This window comes from Bolinopsis microptera, chromosome 5 (assembly GCF_026151205.1).
Source record: "Bolinopsis microptera isolate Bmic1 chromosome 5, MBARI_Bmic_1.0, whole genome shotgun sequence".
In the NCBI taxonomy this organism is placed as follows: Eukaryota; Metazoa; Ctenophora; class Tentaculata; order Lobata; family Bolinopsidae; genus Bolinopsis; species Bolinopsis microptera.
The window spans coordinates 216,730-234,310 of NC_087076.1; the positions used below are offsets into that span (position 1 = coordinate 216,730).

Here is a 17,581-nt window from a genome sequence, read left to right on the forward strand (position 1 = left end):
CCCACACACTTTTTAAAAACCATATCTCATGAAATTTGACGTATTGAAACAACAATTTTAGCTCTATATCCACAGTTATTCACCATGGATTTGTTTGTTATTCAATATTTTTTCATAAATTTTTGGACTTAGATTAATTCTTTTATATAGCCTATGTTCGGTTGCTGGTAATGATAACATGAGTAAATTGGAGAATCCTACTAGTCCCGATGTCAAAGACACAAGAACTACATATATTCAAGAGCGTGGCCTTGTTCCGGATTACGGAGACTATGCGGTTAGTTTGACACCGTTTTATATTGATATGAGTTTATTGTCCGTTCTTGTATATATATATAAGTCAAACCTGCCCAAGCTAGAGAGCCATGGCAGGGCCAGCAAGCAAGAGCCGAAAACAAACTGAGCCAACTGGGTATAGAAAATATCAATATGACAAAATTATTAACAATAATAAAAGAATATAGATAGTATTAAGGAGGGACAAACCGGGGCCCCTCCACGGGCCGAAGAGTAAGGTGATTCTGAGTGTTGGGTGTTCTCCTCTTCTTCTTTATTGAAGGTGGACGTGGATATCCAGTCTTGGTTGCTACAGAGGGAGTTTTGATCTTGTGAACGTATTGTCCTGTGTATTGAAAGGGTTAATGGTGTCCATCAATTATACAATTGGATGCAAATCATTAGTATAATAATAGCGACAATGGAGGGTCGCGCAGGATCGATGTGGGCGGTAAATTGGATCATCTCCCTCTATCAAAAACAGTAAAAGCTGAAACGAGAGCAAAGGGGTGCCGCCAGCTGGTAGCTAAAGTAACTGACCGTTAGAGTCTGCGTGATTCTATGGTACTAGTTGCTAAGCACCTTGCTGGCGGCCCAACAGAAGGTGGTAAGTCTGTGAGGGAGATGATCTGACCGTTGTTCAAAAAGCTAAGGGGGATCATAGAAGTCTAGGTACTTCGAAATAAGTGCAAACTTAAGTATATGTTTAGGAAATGCAAGGGTGTGGAATATATCTTTTTTGATGATAAAGTTACCGAACACTTGTTTCCTTGTTAGTGCGTAGCCCGTAGGCTGGGCATCTGGTTAGGAAGTGTTCTGTATTTTCTACTTCCTCTTCACATTTGTGAAGAGGAAGGTAAGTCTAAAAGATTCGTCTTATCAAGTTGATTACATTTCTGTAAAAATTATTTCAAAAAAACTGATACTTTTTGAGTTATAGGCATTTTAAGCCTTAGATCTGCCATTTTTGGCCCTTTTTCACGATGAATTTTACTAAGTCGTTTGAGACCACATTTCATACCTTAAAACTCAAAATTGAGAAAAATCCTGTTCCAAAAGTTGGATATGATCATCAGCTACACTCGCAAGAATTTTTGAAGTGATATCTTATGACCTGGGTGATTGGTAAAATATACAACTTTGATTTTTTACAAAAATTTCAATTTTGCTTCTCTCGACCTTGTTTGGTCTGTAACTTCGTCATCTATTGTTTGATTATAAAATCCTTTGAAGGGCTTCTTGTACGGATTGTAAGTAATGTTCAGTTATAAAAATCAGCCAAAAAACGTATAAAATGACTGAAATATCGGTATTACAGTGACAGACTTCTCAAAATTTCCAAAACTTTCGAAAAAGAAAATATTTATTTTTTCGAAAGTAAGTGCTCTCAAAAATAATTTTTAATGTTTCAAATCTTATTTTTTTATGTATACGTTCTTAATGAAGTTAATTACAGCATGAAAGCTTTTGTATTATATGTCCCCTTAAGCTCTGGGTCTTCAATTTCGCACAATCATGATGTGTAATTTGGATTTTGGACAATTAATTAATTGAAAAGTGAAAAAAATTGTGGCAAACTGTACTAACTTGTTCATATTCGACTGATTGATTTCTAATGTACGCATCCTTAAATTTTCAATTTAAGAGTCTGATATTAATGTTACATATGCAACCGGCTAATATTACCTTAGCTTATGTATACATAATACATATTGCATATGTTCAGTATCTTTCCTTTACAGGTGCACTCTTCTAAGGGAACGGAGTTCTGTTAAGAAAGTTCGATTCAGTACATTAGATATGAGTCTGCTATTTTATTTTTGAAATTAAAAAAAGTCATAAACTTTTCAAACAAAACATAATTATACAGAATTGAATGATTTTAAATAAACCCAGATATACAACGAGAAAACCAATCTAGCGCAAGTATCCAATAGTTCAGTATTTCGAAACCCAAATTATGTCCTATTGAAAGAGAGGTCAGCAAAACACAGTTTGCAGAAATGAATACCACATCCGAAATAACATTGAGCCCTAGCAAATAAAATAAAATTAATCAATCAATCAAATATATAATATTGTATTTATAGAAAATATAAAACTCTCAAAGCTCCTTGTCCGAGCTAACGACCCTAAAGTTCCTGATTACGTGAACTTTTTCGGGTTCTGCTGCCCTCTTATAGAGTAGTTGGTCGACTACTTTCTTGTCGGCCATTCTGTCTGCAGCTGATCTATAAGGGAAAATGTGAACAGAGCTAAACCCCTCTACATGTCCGAGTAGTCCTGCTCAAGATGGTACGAGCTTGATCTAAGCTTAACAAAGTGAATTTCACGGGCTTGACTCGCGACTTTTGTCCTTTCCAACTCGTTTACAGCTCAAGATTTTCAGTTTTTCGTTGACATGGTCCAACAAAATACACGATACCTTAGCATGTAAATTCTTCTCAGATTCTGGCAGTGGCGTAACTTAGGGCCCCGCAGACCCCGCTGTGCGGGGGGGGGGGGGGGGGGGGGGCGCCGTATAAGGGGGGCGCAATTTTCCTGAATTTTAGGCCCTTTCACTGAAAAAACGTCTTGTTTGTGTATTTCCCTGTCCAATTGAGCGTTCGGTCGACGCGAAAAAAATATTTGGGGTACCCTCTTTTGCTTCAGGGGGGCGCAAAAAGCCTTAGGGGGGGCGAGAAAAAAAGTACCCGACTTTTTTTTTTTTTTTTTTTTTTAAGGGACACAAAAAATTTTAGGGGGGGGCGTTTTTTTTGGGGTCACTGAGGGGGGGGGTGCCAACACAAAGTTCGCCAGGGGGTTCGGAGCCCAAAAATTATAATTTTTTTCTCCGTCTTCAAAAAAACAACCTTTCCACTGCGTTGGGTTTTCTTGCAAAGCCGTTTTTTTCGAAGGGAAAGGCCTTTTCTTTCGGGGGGCTTTTCCCGTTCCAATTAACCCTTTCATAGCTATTTCCCCCAAATACTATTTTTTTTTAAAAAAAATTATAAAAATTTACAAGGCTTGGCAAGGACCCGGTTTAAAATTGGGTTTAAACAATTACCCCCACATCGGAACGCCCAACTTCACCTGAGACAGAAATTGTCCGCTTACAAATTAAAGTGGGTACAAATTGGAGTGCTTTTAATAATTCTTGGTGATTTTATTTATAAATTTTGCTTCACCAGATACCCGTTGTTCCAAGAGTTTTATAGGGGGTGGAAAAAGGGAAAAATTCCCTTAAAACCATTTTTTTTACATTTAAAATATATTGTTAAACCCAAAATATGATTTTTTTCGTTAAAATTAAAATTTTTTCGCAAAAAATTTTTTAAAACTGTACCCTATTTTTTTTAACGCCCATATCGTTCAAAAAAAACTATTCTTAGCTTTGCAAACCCAAAACCCCCCAAACCCAAATACAACAATGAACAGGCAAAGAAAGACACCAGAAACCCCATAAGATGCCAAAGTTGGGCCCTCAACTTGGGAAAAATGGGGGTTCGGAAGGGGAAAAATTGTTCACGAAAAAAGTGCGCCTCTGAGCGTTAAAAAATTCCGGGGGGTTTCATTTACACACTTTTTTAATTTTGTTGTCCTTTTTAATTTTTTTTAAAAAACGAAACCCCTTTCCTGGATCGCTGTCGTTTCCAAAAACTAATCCGCTGTTTTGGGGTTTTTGGTTTTTAAATTAAATTTTATTTTTTTAAATAATTATTTTTGGGGGGGTTTAATTAAGTTTTGGTTGGAAAAAAAAAACCCCCCCCCCCCCCCCCCCCCCCCTTTCCCCTTCCCCTCCCTCCCCCACCCCCCTACCCCCTCCCTCCCCTCCCCACCCCCCCCCCCCACCCCCACCCCACCCTCCCCCCCCGGTTTCTCCCTCCCCTCCCCCCTTCCCCCTTTTTCCTCCTCCCTCCTCCCCCTTCTCCCCTCCTTTCCCTCTCCCCCCCCTTTCCCCTCCTTCCCCCCCCCTCCCCTCTTCCCTCCCCTCCCCTCTCCCTTTCACCCTCCCTCTCCCTTTCCCCCCCCTTTTCCCCCCTCCCCTTTTCCCCCTTCCTCTCCCCTCCCTCTCCCTCTCCCCTCCCCCCCTCTCCCTCTCCCTCTCCTCCCTCCCCTCTCCCCTCTCCCCTCCCCCCCCCCCCCCTCTCCCTCTTTTTGGGGGGCCCTGTTCTTCCCTTCTCCCAATTTTTTTCTTTTAAAAATCTCCTGTTGGTTTAGGGGCCTCCAAAAATTAAAAAAGTCTTTTTCTTTTTTTCCCTTTATAAATCCAAAAAAAGGGTTTTTTTTTTAAAAAAAATTTAAAAACTAAAATCCTCCCCTCTTTTATTTCAATTCCCTTTTTGGGTTTTTTTTGTTTGTTTCTTTCCAGGGGCTTTTTTAAACCCCAAAATTGAAAATTCCCTTCCCCCTTCGACCAAAAGCAAACCGGGCTTCCCCTCTTTTAAAAACTCGCCGGCCCGGGCCCCAAACTTTCCTTTATTTCTTATTTTTGGCCTTTTTCCTTTTAATCCTTTTTTTTTTTTTTAAAAAAACCTTTCTTTTGGTCTACTTTCCGCTTCGGGGGGGAACCCTCACCCCAATTTTTTTTTCCTCCTTAACCACCTCCCTTTTTTCATTTCCCCCTTTCCTTCCGCCTCCAAATTTTCTTGCTTTTTTTAAATTTCTCGTTCAAAAATATTTAGTCCCTTTGTTGGCCCTTTTGGTTCCCTCCTGGGTCCCTTTTGTTTTAGGTAAAATTTGGCCACCGTCTCACATGTCACTATATATAGTGTGCAAAACGCACTTTATAGTGACAGGACTATATAATGACATGTCACTATAAAGTGCTTGTCACTATATAGTGTTGTCACTATATAGTGCGGGAATCTTTAGCCTCACAGAAGATATTGTGGTCTTTTTTAAATATAACTGTAATACATAATTGATGTAAAGTTTATTTGAATTTTGAAATAAAATTGGGCCACTTCATATATCCAAACCCGATTACTTCGGCAATTTTAGGGTACAGATAAAGAATATCATCTGAGAGTAGCAAGAGTAAACGAACTAAGACTAGAACTGGAGAACCTTACTACAGAACAGAAGACTGAACGAACAGAGCTTTCTGAGTTAGTCGATCGACATCACACCAACCTCAACCTCAGCACTGATAAAAGGTAAATCATCTCACCAACCTCAACCTCAGCACTGATAAAAGGTAAGACATCACACCAACCTCAACCTCAGCACTGATAAAAGGTAAATCATCTCACCAACCTCAACCTCAGCACTGATAAAAGGTAAATCATCTCACCAACCTCAACCTCAGCACTGATAAAAGGTAAATCATCTCACCAACCTTAACCTCAGCACTGAAACAAGAATTGCGCCCGTTATGCCATAGGGGGACGCTAGATTTCCATCCACTGCTTTTTCAAGTCCAAGATTAATATAGTATAGTACTATGTTTTACAGTATAAACTGAGATCTAAAGCCCTTAAACGAAATCTAAATCATTCCACATCCACTTCATCGACCAGGCGATCCCAGTAGTGGAGATCGCGCATTCCTGATATTCTGGCGGTGAATGCTTTCTGTACACTCTCCAGTTCTTGGATATCGCTGATTTTTGAGGGATGCCATAATGGACAGCAATATTCAATCAGACTTCGAACCATTGATTTGTATAGCGTCAGCATGATGGAGTGAGATCGTGTGTGAAATACACTGACAACCCATGATGCTTTTTGGCGAGCTTTATCTGCAATGGCTCGTATGTGAGGGGACCAAGAGAGATCACTTGACACTATGACGCCTAAATCCCTGAGCTGATGTATTGGCTCAAGTGTAGTGTCTTTGGAAACTGAGTATTGATAATGTTCAACCACAAATGGAAGCTCAGATAGTACATATTGGTGGTTGAATTTGTGACACATGTACTCAAATTTGTCTTTGTGAAGGGCCATATTATTTCTTTCAGACCAATCAATGACATTTTGCAGATCTTTTTGACGGAGCTTGACGTCATGCTCTGATTTGATAGCAATGGATATTCGAGTGTCATCAGCAAAAAAAAACATCGAATTATAGAGTGCATGATACAATGTTCAATATCATTGATAAAAATCAAGAAAAGGATCGGCTCCAAAACCGTACCTTGTGGAACTCCGCTGATTATCAGTGCAAGGATGGACAGATTCCATAGAGTTGGAGCTTTCTCAGTAGAAATTTGTGATCTACTTTATCGAAAGCCTTGGCATAGTCGAGGTATATTGAATCAAAATCTGAATTGTTGCTCAGAGAATCCAAAACGTCATCAAAATGGTGGAGAAGTTGAGTAAGGCAACTCCGGCCAGATCTAAAACCGTGCTGCTTACTATATATGAGGTTATTGATCTCCAAATAGTTTACCAGCTTTTTTCTTATCACCCTCTCTTTAACCACATGAGAGGTGAGTGATATAGGTCGGTAGTTAGCTGGTTTGGCTCGACTATCCCTCTTGTGGAGAGGAAATACGTGTGAGAACTTATAGACCTCCCCAGTAACTAAAGAGCGGGACCAGATGATGTGCATTGGTTCTGCTAGGGCTTTCTTGCAGTTCTTGAGAAGGGTGACTGGAATTTCGTCAGGACCTGATGCAGCATTAGGTTTGATGTCTTCAATGGCCTTAATGATTTCGTCCACGGAGAAATTCAGCATATCGTCAGTAAAAGGATGCTTGATTGGAGGGGGACTGAAAGAAGCAGAGTCGATCCGAGTTTTCGAAGGATCACTGAATACTGACAAGAACTGATTCTGCAAGAGGTTGGCAATGTCTTTTGGATTTGATTTGATGGCACCGTTTCCATCAAAAAGCATGCTGATGTTGCTTTTCTTCTTCGAAAAGTTCTTAGCGTAACTATAGAAATACTTGGGATTTTCTTTTACCTTGCTTTCGGCTTGCTGTTCACGGTACAGGAGATCCTGGTGGATTGCATCACGAATATCCATATGAGCAAGAGCAAGTTTCCGGTTCAAAGATTCAATCTGTGTGGGAGGGCTATGTGGAATACTTTTTGCAACCTCTAGCTGGGTTTGAAGCTTTCGTTTTCTGCGAGAGGGGATGCGCACAGATGAGCGAGTTTGGGTTTTGGGAGGGATCTTCTTCGGACAGCCAATCTGTAGAGTAATAAGAGTGAATAGCTCTGGAAAATCCTCTTTGTCGCATAGGTTGATGAGTTGAGCCCAGTCAACAGATGAGAGCATGTCATTGATCGATGAAAAATCTGCTTTATTAAAGTCTAAGCTTCTAAACGAAGAACCCATAGCAACCCATAGTAACAACATATCTTGTTATTACGGCTACAGACCTTCCCTTACCGGATGTAGTGATGGAGGTGAGTCTGTATAGAGAGGTATACAGTATATACATATAGCTCTATTCTTCTTTAGGTCAGTGACCAGCTGCTCGCTCTTCACTGGATCTATCAGGACATCTTTTTAGGTTTTAACCAGCCTTAGTCTCCCTGTTTTCATCAGAACCTGATAAACAGCTGTTTAGCTGAGGACTTAGTCTCCCTGTTTTCATCAGAACCTGATAAACAGCTGTTTAGCTGAGGACTTAGTCTCCCTGTTTTCATCAGAACCTGATAAACAGCTGTTTAGCTGAGGACTTAGTCTCCCTGTTTTCATCAGAACCTGATAAACAGCTGTTTAGCTGAGGACGGTGACTGGTCGGATAGCTGTACCTGGTCCAGCAGGTTCCTCTGTAGCCACACTCTTTATCACATTCTTCAACGTTTTGCTGTTGCAGACTGTACCACTTGCACTGTTCTTTTGCTGCACTGTAGCTCTGTGTCTCAGATGTATAAACTAATCGCACTGATTATAACACCAGAAGCGTGGAGTTATACGCGAATCTAACTGCATGTATAATACGATTACACCAGTTATTGCACTCGGCTGCGCCTCGTGAAATAATCGAACTCAGCTTCGCCTCGTGCGATTATCGTATAACTTTGCACTCGGCTGCGCGTCGTGCAATTAATAGTGTAATCGCATTATACGCAGTTAGATTAGCGTATATAATTATACGTTAACCCAATATTTCAGTAGAATTGTTTGTTTGTTTGTTTGTTTGTTTGTTTGTTTTCAAGAGCAACTTGCCACTTATGTCCAGCTCATTATATAAAATTATATTATTAAGAAACTGTTTACACCATTAAAATATTCAAAACCCCTAAAAGAAATCAAGTCATCCTAAAATGGTGATCAGTACAGATCAAGACAGCTAGAGTTAAAATTTGTTTCTCCAAGCAACTCTATCATCGGCTAATATCTTAAGCTTATTAAGATCATTCAAAGAGTTAAGTTTTAAACCTCTACGGATCAAATCATTCACAATAATCTTGAACAAATTCTTACGATGCGCACCGACGCGCCCTTTACAGTTTGTTGTGACAGCAAACTTTAACGCTAATGCAGCGGGGGAGTCATCAGCACTACGCAAGATATGACCTAGGAGCTTCCACCTTGCTTTAGGGACACGATCTGATAGCTTAACTGAGTTACATCTTAGGTATAAGTTTGCATTGGATATTGTTCCATGAGGCCAATAAATGTTCAGTAATGATCTAAGGTATTTTCTATGGCAAATGTCTAGTTTTTCTAGTGACTTTGCAGTAGGACACCAACTACTGCAATTGTACATGATGATTGATACAATTTGGGCTTCGTATACTGCTATCTTTCTGGTAACGGAGATATTCTGCTGAGACCAGATCTTGGTGAACTTATAGAAGGCATTGTTCCCAGCAATGCATCGAGCAGCTATATCACTTTCACTACACAACAATGACCCAAGAATCTTACTCTTCCGCCAATCTTCATTTCCACGTAACATGGTATCATCACGACCAGGGATTGTTTCTCCAACAGGAGCGAGGAAAACATGGGTAAATTCTGTTTTCTCTGTGTTAATGAACAGGTTAAACTCCTTGAAGACTTCCTTAGCTATTGGTAGGATAGCTTCTAAGGATTCTTTTTCCACGTTCATGAAGTTACAATCATCTGAATACGCTGACTCCAGTGGCATACCTTCTTTTGAAATAGGGGGATTGGGTGTGTGTGGGGGAGACTCTGCTAGTCGATGGCGTAGTTCTATAAGAGCTCCTGCTAGGACAAGAGTGAAAAGCTTGCCGGAGAGACTGTCACCTTGAAAGGACCCAAGAAGACTCTCGAATACAGCAGATAGTTCTCCTTCCACTCTGACCTTGAGCATGGTGTTGGTTAAGAGGAGTCTTACTAGCCTGAGGTCGTCGTCTGTGCATCCAGCTTTGACAAGAAGGTCAAGTATAGTCTGGCGTTTGATTGTGTCAAATGCTCGAGACATATCTATGCCCATCTTGTGATACTGGAAGTGTTTACGCGTGACAACCGATATCAACATCCGCTCAGCCCACACTAGATCACCACAACTTCTACCATGTTTGTACCCCGCCTGCGTGCTACCAGTGAAAGCATCAACTTTGTCTTCAATTCTCTTCAGTACAATCATGGATAATATCTTACGAGCACCATTTGATAGACATAGAGGTCGTAGACTAGTGACAGGACCAGCTGGTTTGCGAGGTTTCGGTAAGGGGGTGATGATGGCTTCACCTATAACATCAGGAAATGAATTGGTCTCCAATGCGCTATTGATGATCTCGGCATATTTTGACCAGAATTTTGTACCAGCATTTTTCAACCACTCGTTGTAGACTTTATCTGGACCAGTGGCTTTGTTGTTCTTGAGAGATTGGGCGGCTTTCTTTACTTCATCACATGTGATGGGTATGTCTAGGCAGCGTCCATCCCCTATAAATGCTTGAAGTGGTTCATCCTCACACGTGAACTGCTTTTCGTAGTAGTCTCTGATCACTTGAGCTTTACCAGCATCTGTGGCAACAAAGTTACCTTCTTCATTGTGGACACTGATAGTAGATTTGGGCTTAGTGTCAGCTAGAGTACGCACAGCTTCAAACATCTGCCTTGTGTCATCTGTTGACATGATGGTTCGAGCGATGTCATCGGCACGTGTGTCAGCAAGGTTCTTGAGATGCTTACGGATGTCTTTCTCTAACCTGTTGATCCTTGTACGGACTTGAGTTCTGTCAGCAACTTGGTTGTTACAGTTAAGTGCAGCTTGCAGGGTTTGTCTCTCTTTTACAAGGGCTTCAACAGTTGAGTCACTACTGAAGTTACGGTTTCTGGAGCGTGGTAGTGTCCCGATTACTTCATCAGCAGTTGTCTTAAGGACATCCATCAGGTTAGTGAGATCATCATTAGGGTTTGATGTTACCTGAGAGTTGTTGACTTTCTGTTCGACTGAAAGTTGGTATTTGACTTTGGTGGGAAGGTCAGTGGTGAGCAGGGAGTTGTTATATCTCTTAACTACTGAACTTATCTTTTTTGTAGGAAAGATTTTGTAGTAGGGGGCTAGTTTGATCTTACAAGCAACGAGTCTGTGGTCTGAGTTAGTAGCAAGACCGCCATATGCTCTACAATCTTGGAACATGAATCTGCTGCGTGTTCTGCACACAACACAAAATTTCACGAAGATCATGCGTGCGCAATTACATTAAAACGTATGATAGTAAACGAAGACCTTTATATTGCGATTTGTTATTTCCTAACACTATTACTAATTACTATTTCTATTTTAAGCACCAGCCACCAGATAATAATTTAAAGGCGTCCACGGACGCCTGGACGCCCTCAATAGCCGCCTCTGTTCTGCACAGAATATAATCTAATTGGGCAAAGACTGGACGAGTAAGTTTGCTACCTTTAGGGCGACCTTTGGCAGAAATACACATAGAGAAAGTAGTTCGATGTCTACAAGGATGATCAAAATAGGTATTGGTAGCAAACAGTTTGTTTAAGCACATGAAGTTTAATAAATGTTCACCGTTGAAATTCCTTGTACCCATTCCAAACTTGCCCATATACTCTGTTACACCATACTGATAGTCTAAAGGAGATAAGGTTCCCAACTTACTGTTGAGATCACCACAAACAAACAATTCATGAGATGCAGGAACTGAAATAGCATGGGTGAGTTCTCTGTAGAACTTTCTAAGAAGGGCAGGGTTTCCTTCTGCTTTAGGATTAGTCGGGCCATAACCGTTAACAATTCTGATATTTTTAGGATGGGATGAGAGATTAGAAGGAATGACGACATTAAGATAGGAAACCCGGTCTGAGGTATACTGATAGTCTGTGACATAAGGTAGTAATCTAGGACTTATGATGAAACCTAGTCCACCATGTCGTCCTTGATTTTGCTCCATCATGATCAATTTGTAATTGTTTCTGAGATATCTAGTGGAATGATTTTTGACTTTTGTCTCTTGAACGCACAAGATATCAACACTATATTCAAAACAATCCGTTCCGAGTTCTTCCTGTTTCTCCGTCTTAGAGAGCCCTTTTGCATTCAGTGATGCTAGGCTCAGTAAGGAAGTAGAAGAAAACTTTGAACTCATAACTGTCTCTTTCTGCTTTAACGTCTGTTTCGTCACACCAGTTTTCGCTGATGCTTGTGTCACGCGTCACCGTGTCATACCACCTAGATATAAAATTATATAATGTAGGACTTCTAGGCAGAGTGCTTGGTTGTGGGACACACTCGACTTTAAGAATGGTGAGAAACCACAAATCTCACTAGTGAGATATCAACAGAGTGTGAACCACTGCCTGACTTACCTGTGGTTTGAGTATAGAAGAGAGTATCTTCCGTGTTGTTGAGATTCTGTGAGTCCTTTGACCACGTTGCTGGTTACAAACTCTTGTTGTGGGAGGTGGAAGGATCATAGGCGCAATTGCATGATGGATAAGAGATGAGGTTTAACAAGTGATAGTTGTGGGGTATCTCTTTAATGAGTAATAATATAAATGAACACAAGGTAAACATAAGTAATGTCAAAACAATGTCATTCTGCGAATCTCAGGTAAAGGGGAATGCTAAGGTGGAACTTGAGTAAAGAATGGGGTGAGATGCTGTTAAAATCTGCTAGGTGAGGAGAGGAGCCGAGGTGTTTTAGCCGATCGAACTCCAGGGCTGGGCAGAAAAAGAGAACGTGGTAAATGACTTGGCGTCCAGAGAAACAGTACGAACAATTAGGATTGATCGTGATTCGTGTCGTCTATTTTGTTCAGAAATGCTTGAAGTGGTGCACGGTTATCCAGAAAAGCAGTAATAATGCGAGAGTTACGCCTGTTAAGAGACCTGAAGAATTTAATGTGCTGTGGTAAGGAGTAGAGGGTAAGTAGGGAGAGTAGAGGGTTAGAGGAAGTGGAGTCAGACCAGTTATTGACTCTGGAGGTAAAGCTGTTATCTCGCAGTGTCGTCTTGTAATGGCTTACGGGAAGAGGAACTGTTTTAATGGAGCTGCAGGTGGTCCCTTCCTTCGCAAGAGTGTCAGCCAGATCGTTTCCTTTTATACCTGAGTGTCCTCTTATCCATGTTAGGGAAACAGAAGAGCAAAATGATGTGAGCATATCTAGTACTTTTCTTGTTTCGATGCATGAGGGCTAGACGAGGCGTCGGCAGATAGGGCATGAACTGCAGAAAGTGAGTCTGTGAAGATGGCTACTGATGCGTTCTGACAGGGCAGGGAGCGAAGGCATGCGCAAGCTTCTCTTATGGCCATCATTTCGGCTTGGAAAACGGTGTTGTGGTCATCCAGTCTCCATTCGAATGTAGCTAAGGGGTCTACGTCATGCATGGAGTATACCACAAGTGCTGAGCCTGTTTTGTTATTGAGGCTGTTTTGTTATTGAGGCGGGATCCATCAGTAAAGCAGCAGAAGTGGAAACAGAGGAACAGAGAGGAGGTAACTCGTGATGTAGCCACGTGTTAAGAATTCCTCGTGTAGGAGGAGGTTGAACAATTAAAGTAGCAGGTAATTATCACTATGCTGGGTAAACGGACAGTGAAAACAAGGAGAGAAGGGTTACTAATGGCGTAAACACTAATTGCAGACTATTGTGAGTGAAGTGCTAGTCACAGAGTAAGGGGGAATTAAACTATTAAGGATAAAAAGTGGGCTGAAGCTATTAACTTGTAAACATGTCGCAATAGAGATTGAAACATATCACGACAAAGAGGGACTAAAAGTCGAGAAAGATTAAAGTTTCAGGTAATTATCCCTGTGCTGGGTAAACGGACCGTGAAAACAAAGAGAGAAGGGATACTAATGACTTAATCACTAATTGCAGAGTAATGTGAGTGGAGTACAGAGTAAGGGAGAATTAGACTACTAGAAGAAAATTAGTGGGCTGAAGCTATTAACTTGTAAACATGTCGCAATAGAGATTGAAACATATCACTAATAAGAGTGTGCTACAATATGAAATCCGAATATATTGAAGATTGCGGAAAACAGTAATAGTGGGATAATTATAGTGGTAAAGTGTTTACTAGAGAGTGGTCCACAAGGAGGTTACGTGGGAGAGGTTGAGGTGCATGCTGTGGTGGGTGGTCAAGAGCTGTCCAGCCAATTTTATATGGCCTAAAATATACACACAAAGCCTACAATAGTAGTTAAGGAGCCGCCACACTGCACTTGGCCAGGCAAGTGAACGAGGAGAGATCAGTGCAGTCCGGCAGCATCAAAAGAACGTTTTGAATTACAGTTCAATGGTAGGCAGGGCTAGGTAGCAGCACTGTAATCACTGAGGAGAAGTCCGAAAGAAGGCCTAATTTAACATTGTTTTTAATGTGCACCGTAGTTGTGCTGTTCTTCGATTGAATGTTTAAACTGTGCAAAATGGAGTCATCTCCAGTGCCTAGCTGTAAAAAAATGCTACGTGCGCGGGAGTGTGTGAACGAAAATGCGGCACTAACTAGCGAGCATGAGCAAGGAAAACGGGACTCAGTCGAAAAGGAGCCCTACACTAGTGTTTGTGACACTAAGGGGAGCGCAAGCGAGAGTAAAGAGGGCAAAAATTTAAGCAAGCAAATGCGCGAGCAATAAGACTCTGCCGACTTAAGTTGTAAAAAAGTGACCAAAAACAGAATCTAAAATAGAAGTATATCCATAATATGTTAAAACTTAAAGGAGTAGCAGGTTACCAGCTGATGAGAAGGGTGCTCATGAAAATGTTAGATGACAAATAAAAGAAAGGTGATGGCATGAGTAAAGTCATAATAAAACGTCAGCGCAGAGAAGTAGTAGATGAATTTATAAAGTAAAAGCTAAAAACTTAGAAGAGGATTATGGTTAATAATTAGTTAAAGAGTGGCAGGTTACCAGCTTTAGAGAAAATGCGTTAGTTGAAATGTTATTGAAATCTAATCTAAGTAAACTATAGGTAAAAATATAATATTAATCATAAGCTAAAATGTACTAATCTTTGTATTCTAAATGGGGAAAAAGAAGAAACATTGTCAGTCAGTCGAGAAAATTGTCAGTCAGGCTATATGGCAGCTTTGTAGATGTTGTGACAATGCTAGTAGTGGTCCCAGGCTTGCGACTGGAATTGCGGTGTTAAATCGATTTAAAGGTATACCAACGATCCACCTCCCACTTGTTGTTTGGTACTTAGCATTAATAGTGTTAGCTGTAGCCATTTATAGCAAGAATCTTAAAACTAAAGGGGATGACAAGGAAAAGAGGAAGGAAAAAGAATAACGGAACAAACAATTAATTAAAGTATTTACAGGAGCATTAGTAAAATGAAAGATTGCAAATAAAAGAACGTTGAAGACGTAAGTAAAGTCATAATAAATCGTTACGTAAGTAAAGTCATATTAAAACTTACGTAAGTAAAGTCATATTAAAATTTAAGCGCAAAAGGAATAGCAGATGGGTTTATTAATAAAGTGATACGCCAAACCCTGATCTGACAACGTGATGTTTCCCCCTATCAAGATTCTAAAAAAAGTGCGACGAGACCGGATTCCGACACTAAAAGTGCGACCCCCACGCGCCACGTGCAGCGGCGAAATGCACTCCCCACCCCCCCCCCCCCCCCCCCCAGCCTGCAAGACCCCCCGCCCCACAAACCACTTTCCACCTAAAAAGACTTCGCGCACCCCTATGAACCACACTATGTTACACACCGCAATTACGGCAAGCGTCTCGCAGCACGACGGTCCAGGGCGCGGCCGTCAAGCAGCCGGCCCCGGCCCGAGTCTCGCCAGCGGTCATTCCTTTGGCAACCATCAATCATCCCACCAAAATTATCATCAGAGCACCCCGTAATACACGCTATCCGTTTCAGTAGAATACTCCTCAAGTGTAGTGAGCCTTACGATTAATTATAGTGCCAACCCTCCCCAAACCAAATTTGTTCTTTAAATTGTCAGTAATATGTTATTGCAGGTGCAGAGAAATCCAAGCAAATTTGACGGCTACCGCCGTGAAGAACATTCCAGACTCGTTACGAGAGTTGGCACAACAGAACCGTGTCATGAAGCGAGAACTGCTCCTTCATCAAGATAGCATCTACGAGACGGAGCAAGAGATTGAGCAAATCAAAGAGGACATAAGGTTTAAGGTCGAAATTTTCTGAACAATCTTATAACATTAAATGGCTACCAATGTTTTAATTTTCACTGAAAATATACAACATCTGCTCATTTTCAGGCAACTTCAGAGGCAATTCAAAAAGAAGCCTGGGTACGTTGTTCCTGTATCAACGTGAGTATAACAGGCTCAGTAATCTAAATTCTGATCTCAGATTGTTAGGTTCGAACATATTTAAGCGACAAGAGAAACGCCATTGTTGGACGTGAGGAGAGTGAGGACTCCTCAAACTACATTAAATAAATTCCTTCTGTAACGTCCTCAATAAATGTAATAGATTGGTAGTGTTGTAATTAGTTTAAAACTGTATACTATCAGAGTTCTTGAAGGTTTGCGTTTCGGTTGTGCTCGCTAAATTTTTAAAACTCTAGTGGCGGCCCCGAGGATATAACTATAAGAGCAGCTTGAATCCATGTAATGTATTTTGAACGCTGATTCCGTTCGGTTGTTATAAATTCTGTTGTTGATCGCATCAGCTAGCATGGCATGTATGCAAAATTATATAAACAGTCATTTTGTTAATTGGTCTTTCTCATGCATGAACACCTGTTTTAACTTCTTACACACTTCTGCCAGTCTTACTTAACAAATAAATTTTACGTAACGCGCGAGCACCGAATCTTATTCCAATATTCCAAGTTTTTAATGTTTGACGTATGTGTAACATGTTTGGAAGTGCCGCGCAGGCGAGATATTTCTAAGATTTGTGTATATTTAAGTTGCTTTTAGAAAAATTGTATCTCAGATCACAGTGCTGGCAAGCATGACCGTGCCTCTTATATATTCTATGCTATTATACCCCTTTTACTGTTTTTTCAGGCATTAAGGCTCATTGGAAGTCGTTCGGCAGGGTATTTTTAGTTCAAATCATTCTAATTCGATGTCAAAGATGACAGGAACAAGAAATAGTTATGTTATGTTATAGTATAGACAGATCCGTTTGAAAAAATCGATCTGCCGACACACCGGGATTTTCGACGTTTTTGAGTTCCATTAGGTACCCTTTATGGCTGAGCAACTTTTCAAAACTTTTCCACGTGTCTACTCGCCATTACATGTTCCCCAAAAGTTACCATTTTTGATGTACCTTGCTCTCCATGTATGTGTTCACTAAAAGTTACCAGTTTTTATGTACCTTTTTCGTCATGTTCACTAAATTTTACCAGTTTCAATGTATCTTTCTCACCATTTTCAGTGTTCACTAGTTTTGTCGTTTTGATGAATAATCGTGATTGATAGTTTTGGTGAATCGAGTTTCCAAATAGTAGAACCTCAACTTACTTTAAATATAATGAAACACTTTATATCCTCAAATTCTGAGTTAATAACCATCAAATTGTTTTGAGTGGCAACACCAGGTCAAAACTAAAACTAGAAGGCAAATACTCATCGAAAAAATGGTGAAATTCTACAATTTCACCATTTAACATGCGCGACTGGTAAATCGTTCGCCGCGCCTGCGGTTAAGAATATCGATTGTACGGTTTTGTGACCGAAATCAGAAATATTGTGCTCTGTTATGACAAGAAAATGCCAAATGTTGCCATCGCATCGATACATCAGTAATTAAAATCATTAATGCGCAGCATTCTATTCAAGTTTAATTTCAGGGACATTTGCACGCCTGACACAGAACTAAGCTTAGATATCCCCACCTACAAGATGCTGCCAGTATGAGTGGATCGACCAGCGACCTTATCGTCTAGTAGCAACTTTGATACCATTGAACAATACTAAATACTTGCTCGATTATTAAACATAGTTTTAATTTTACTAAAGAAGGGTTAAGA

At 40.6% G+C, this 17,581-nt stretch overlaps 2 protein-coding genes across 4 annotated transcripts in view; one reads left to right on the plus strand and one right to left on the minus strand.

Moving 5' to 3' along the window:
- The window catches only part of LOC134815899 (cilia- and flagella-associated protein 53-like), an 889,273-nt gene that overhangs the window by 61,148 nt on the left and 810,544 nt on the right, over window positions 1–17,581 (minus strand). The window contains exon 1 of one of the 3 annotated variants that reach the window (XM_063824502.1): window positions 16,052–16,071. The exons of the other annotated variants lie outside the window; for them this stretch is intronic. The gene's annotated coding sequence lies outside the window, so the exon portion shown is untranslated. Of the gene's footprint in view, window positions 1–16,051; window positions 16,072–17,581 lie in introns of those variants that run through there. 3 annotated transcript variants of the gene reach the window in all.
- On the plus strand, window positions 179–17,563 carry LOC134814726 (uncharacterized). Its single transcript, XM_063822915.1, has 5 exons — window positions 179–277; window positions 5,260–5,414; window positions 15,588–15,755; window positions 15,852–15,905; window positions 17,402–17,563. Exons 1-5 carry the CDS (start codon window positions 179–181, stop codon window positions 17,466–17,468), a joined length of 543 nt encoding a protein of 180 aa, XP_063678985.1. The 3' UTR covers window positions 17,469–17,563.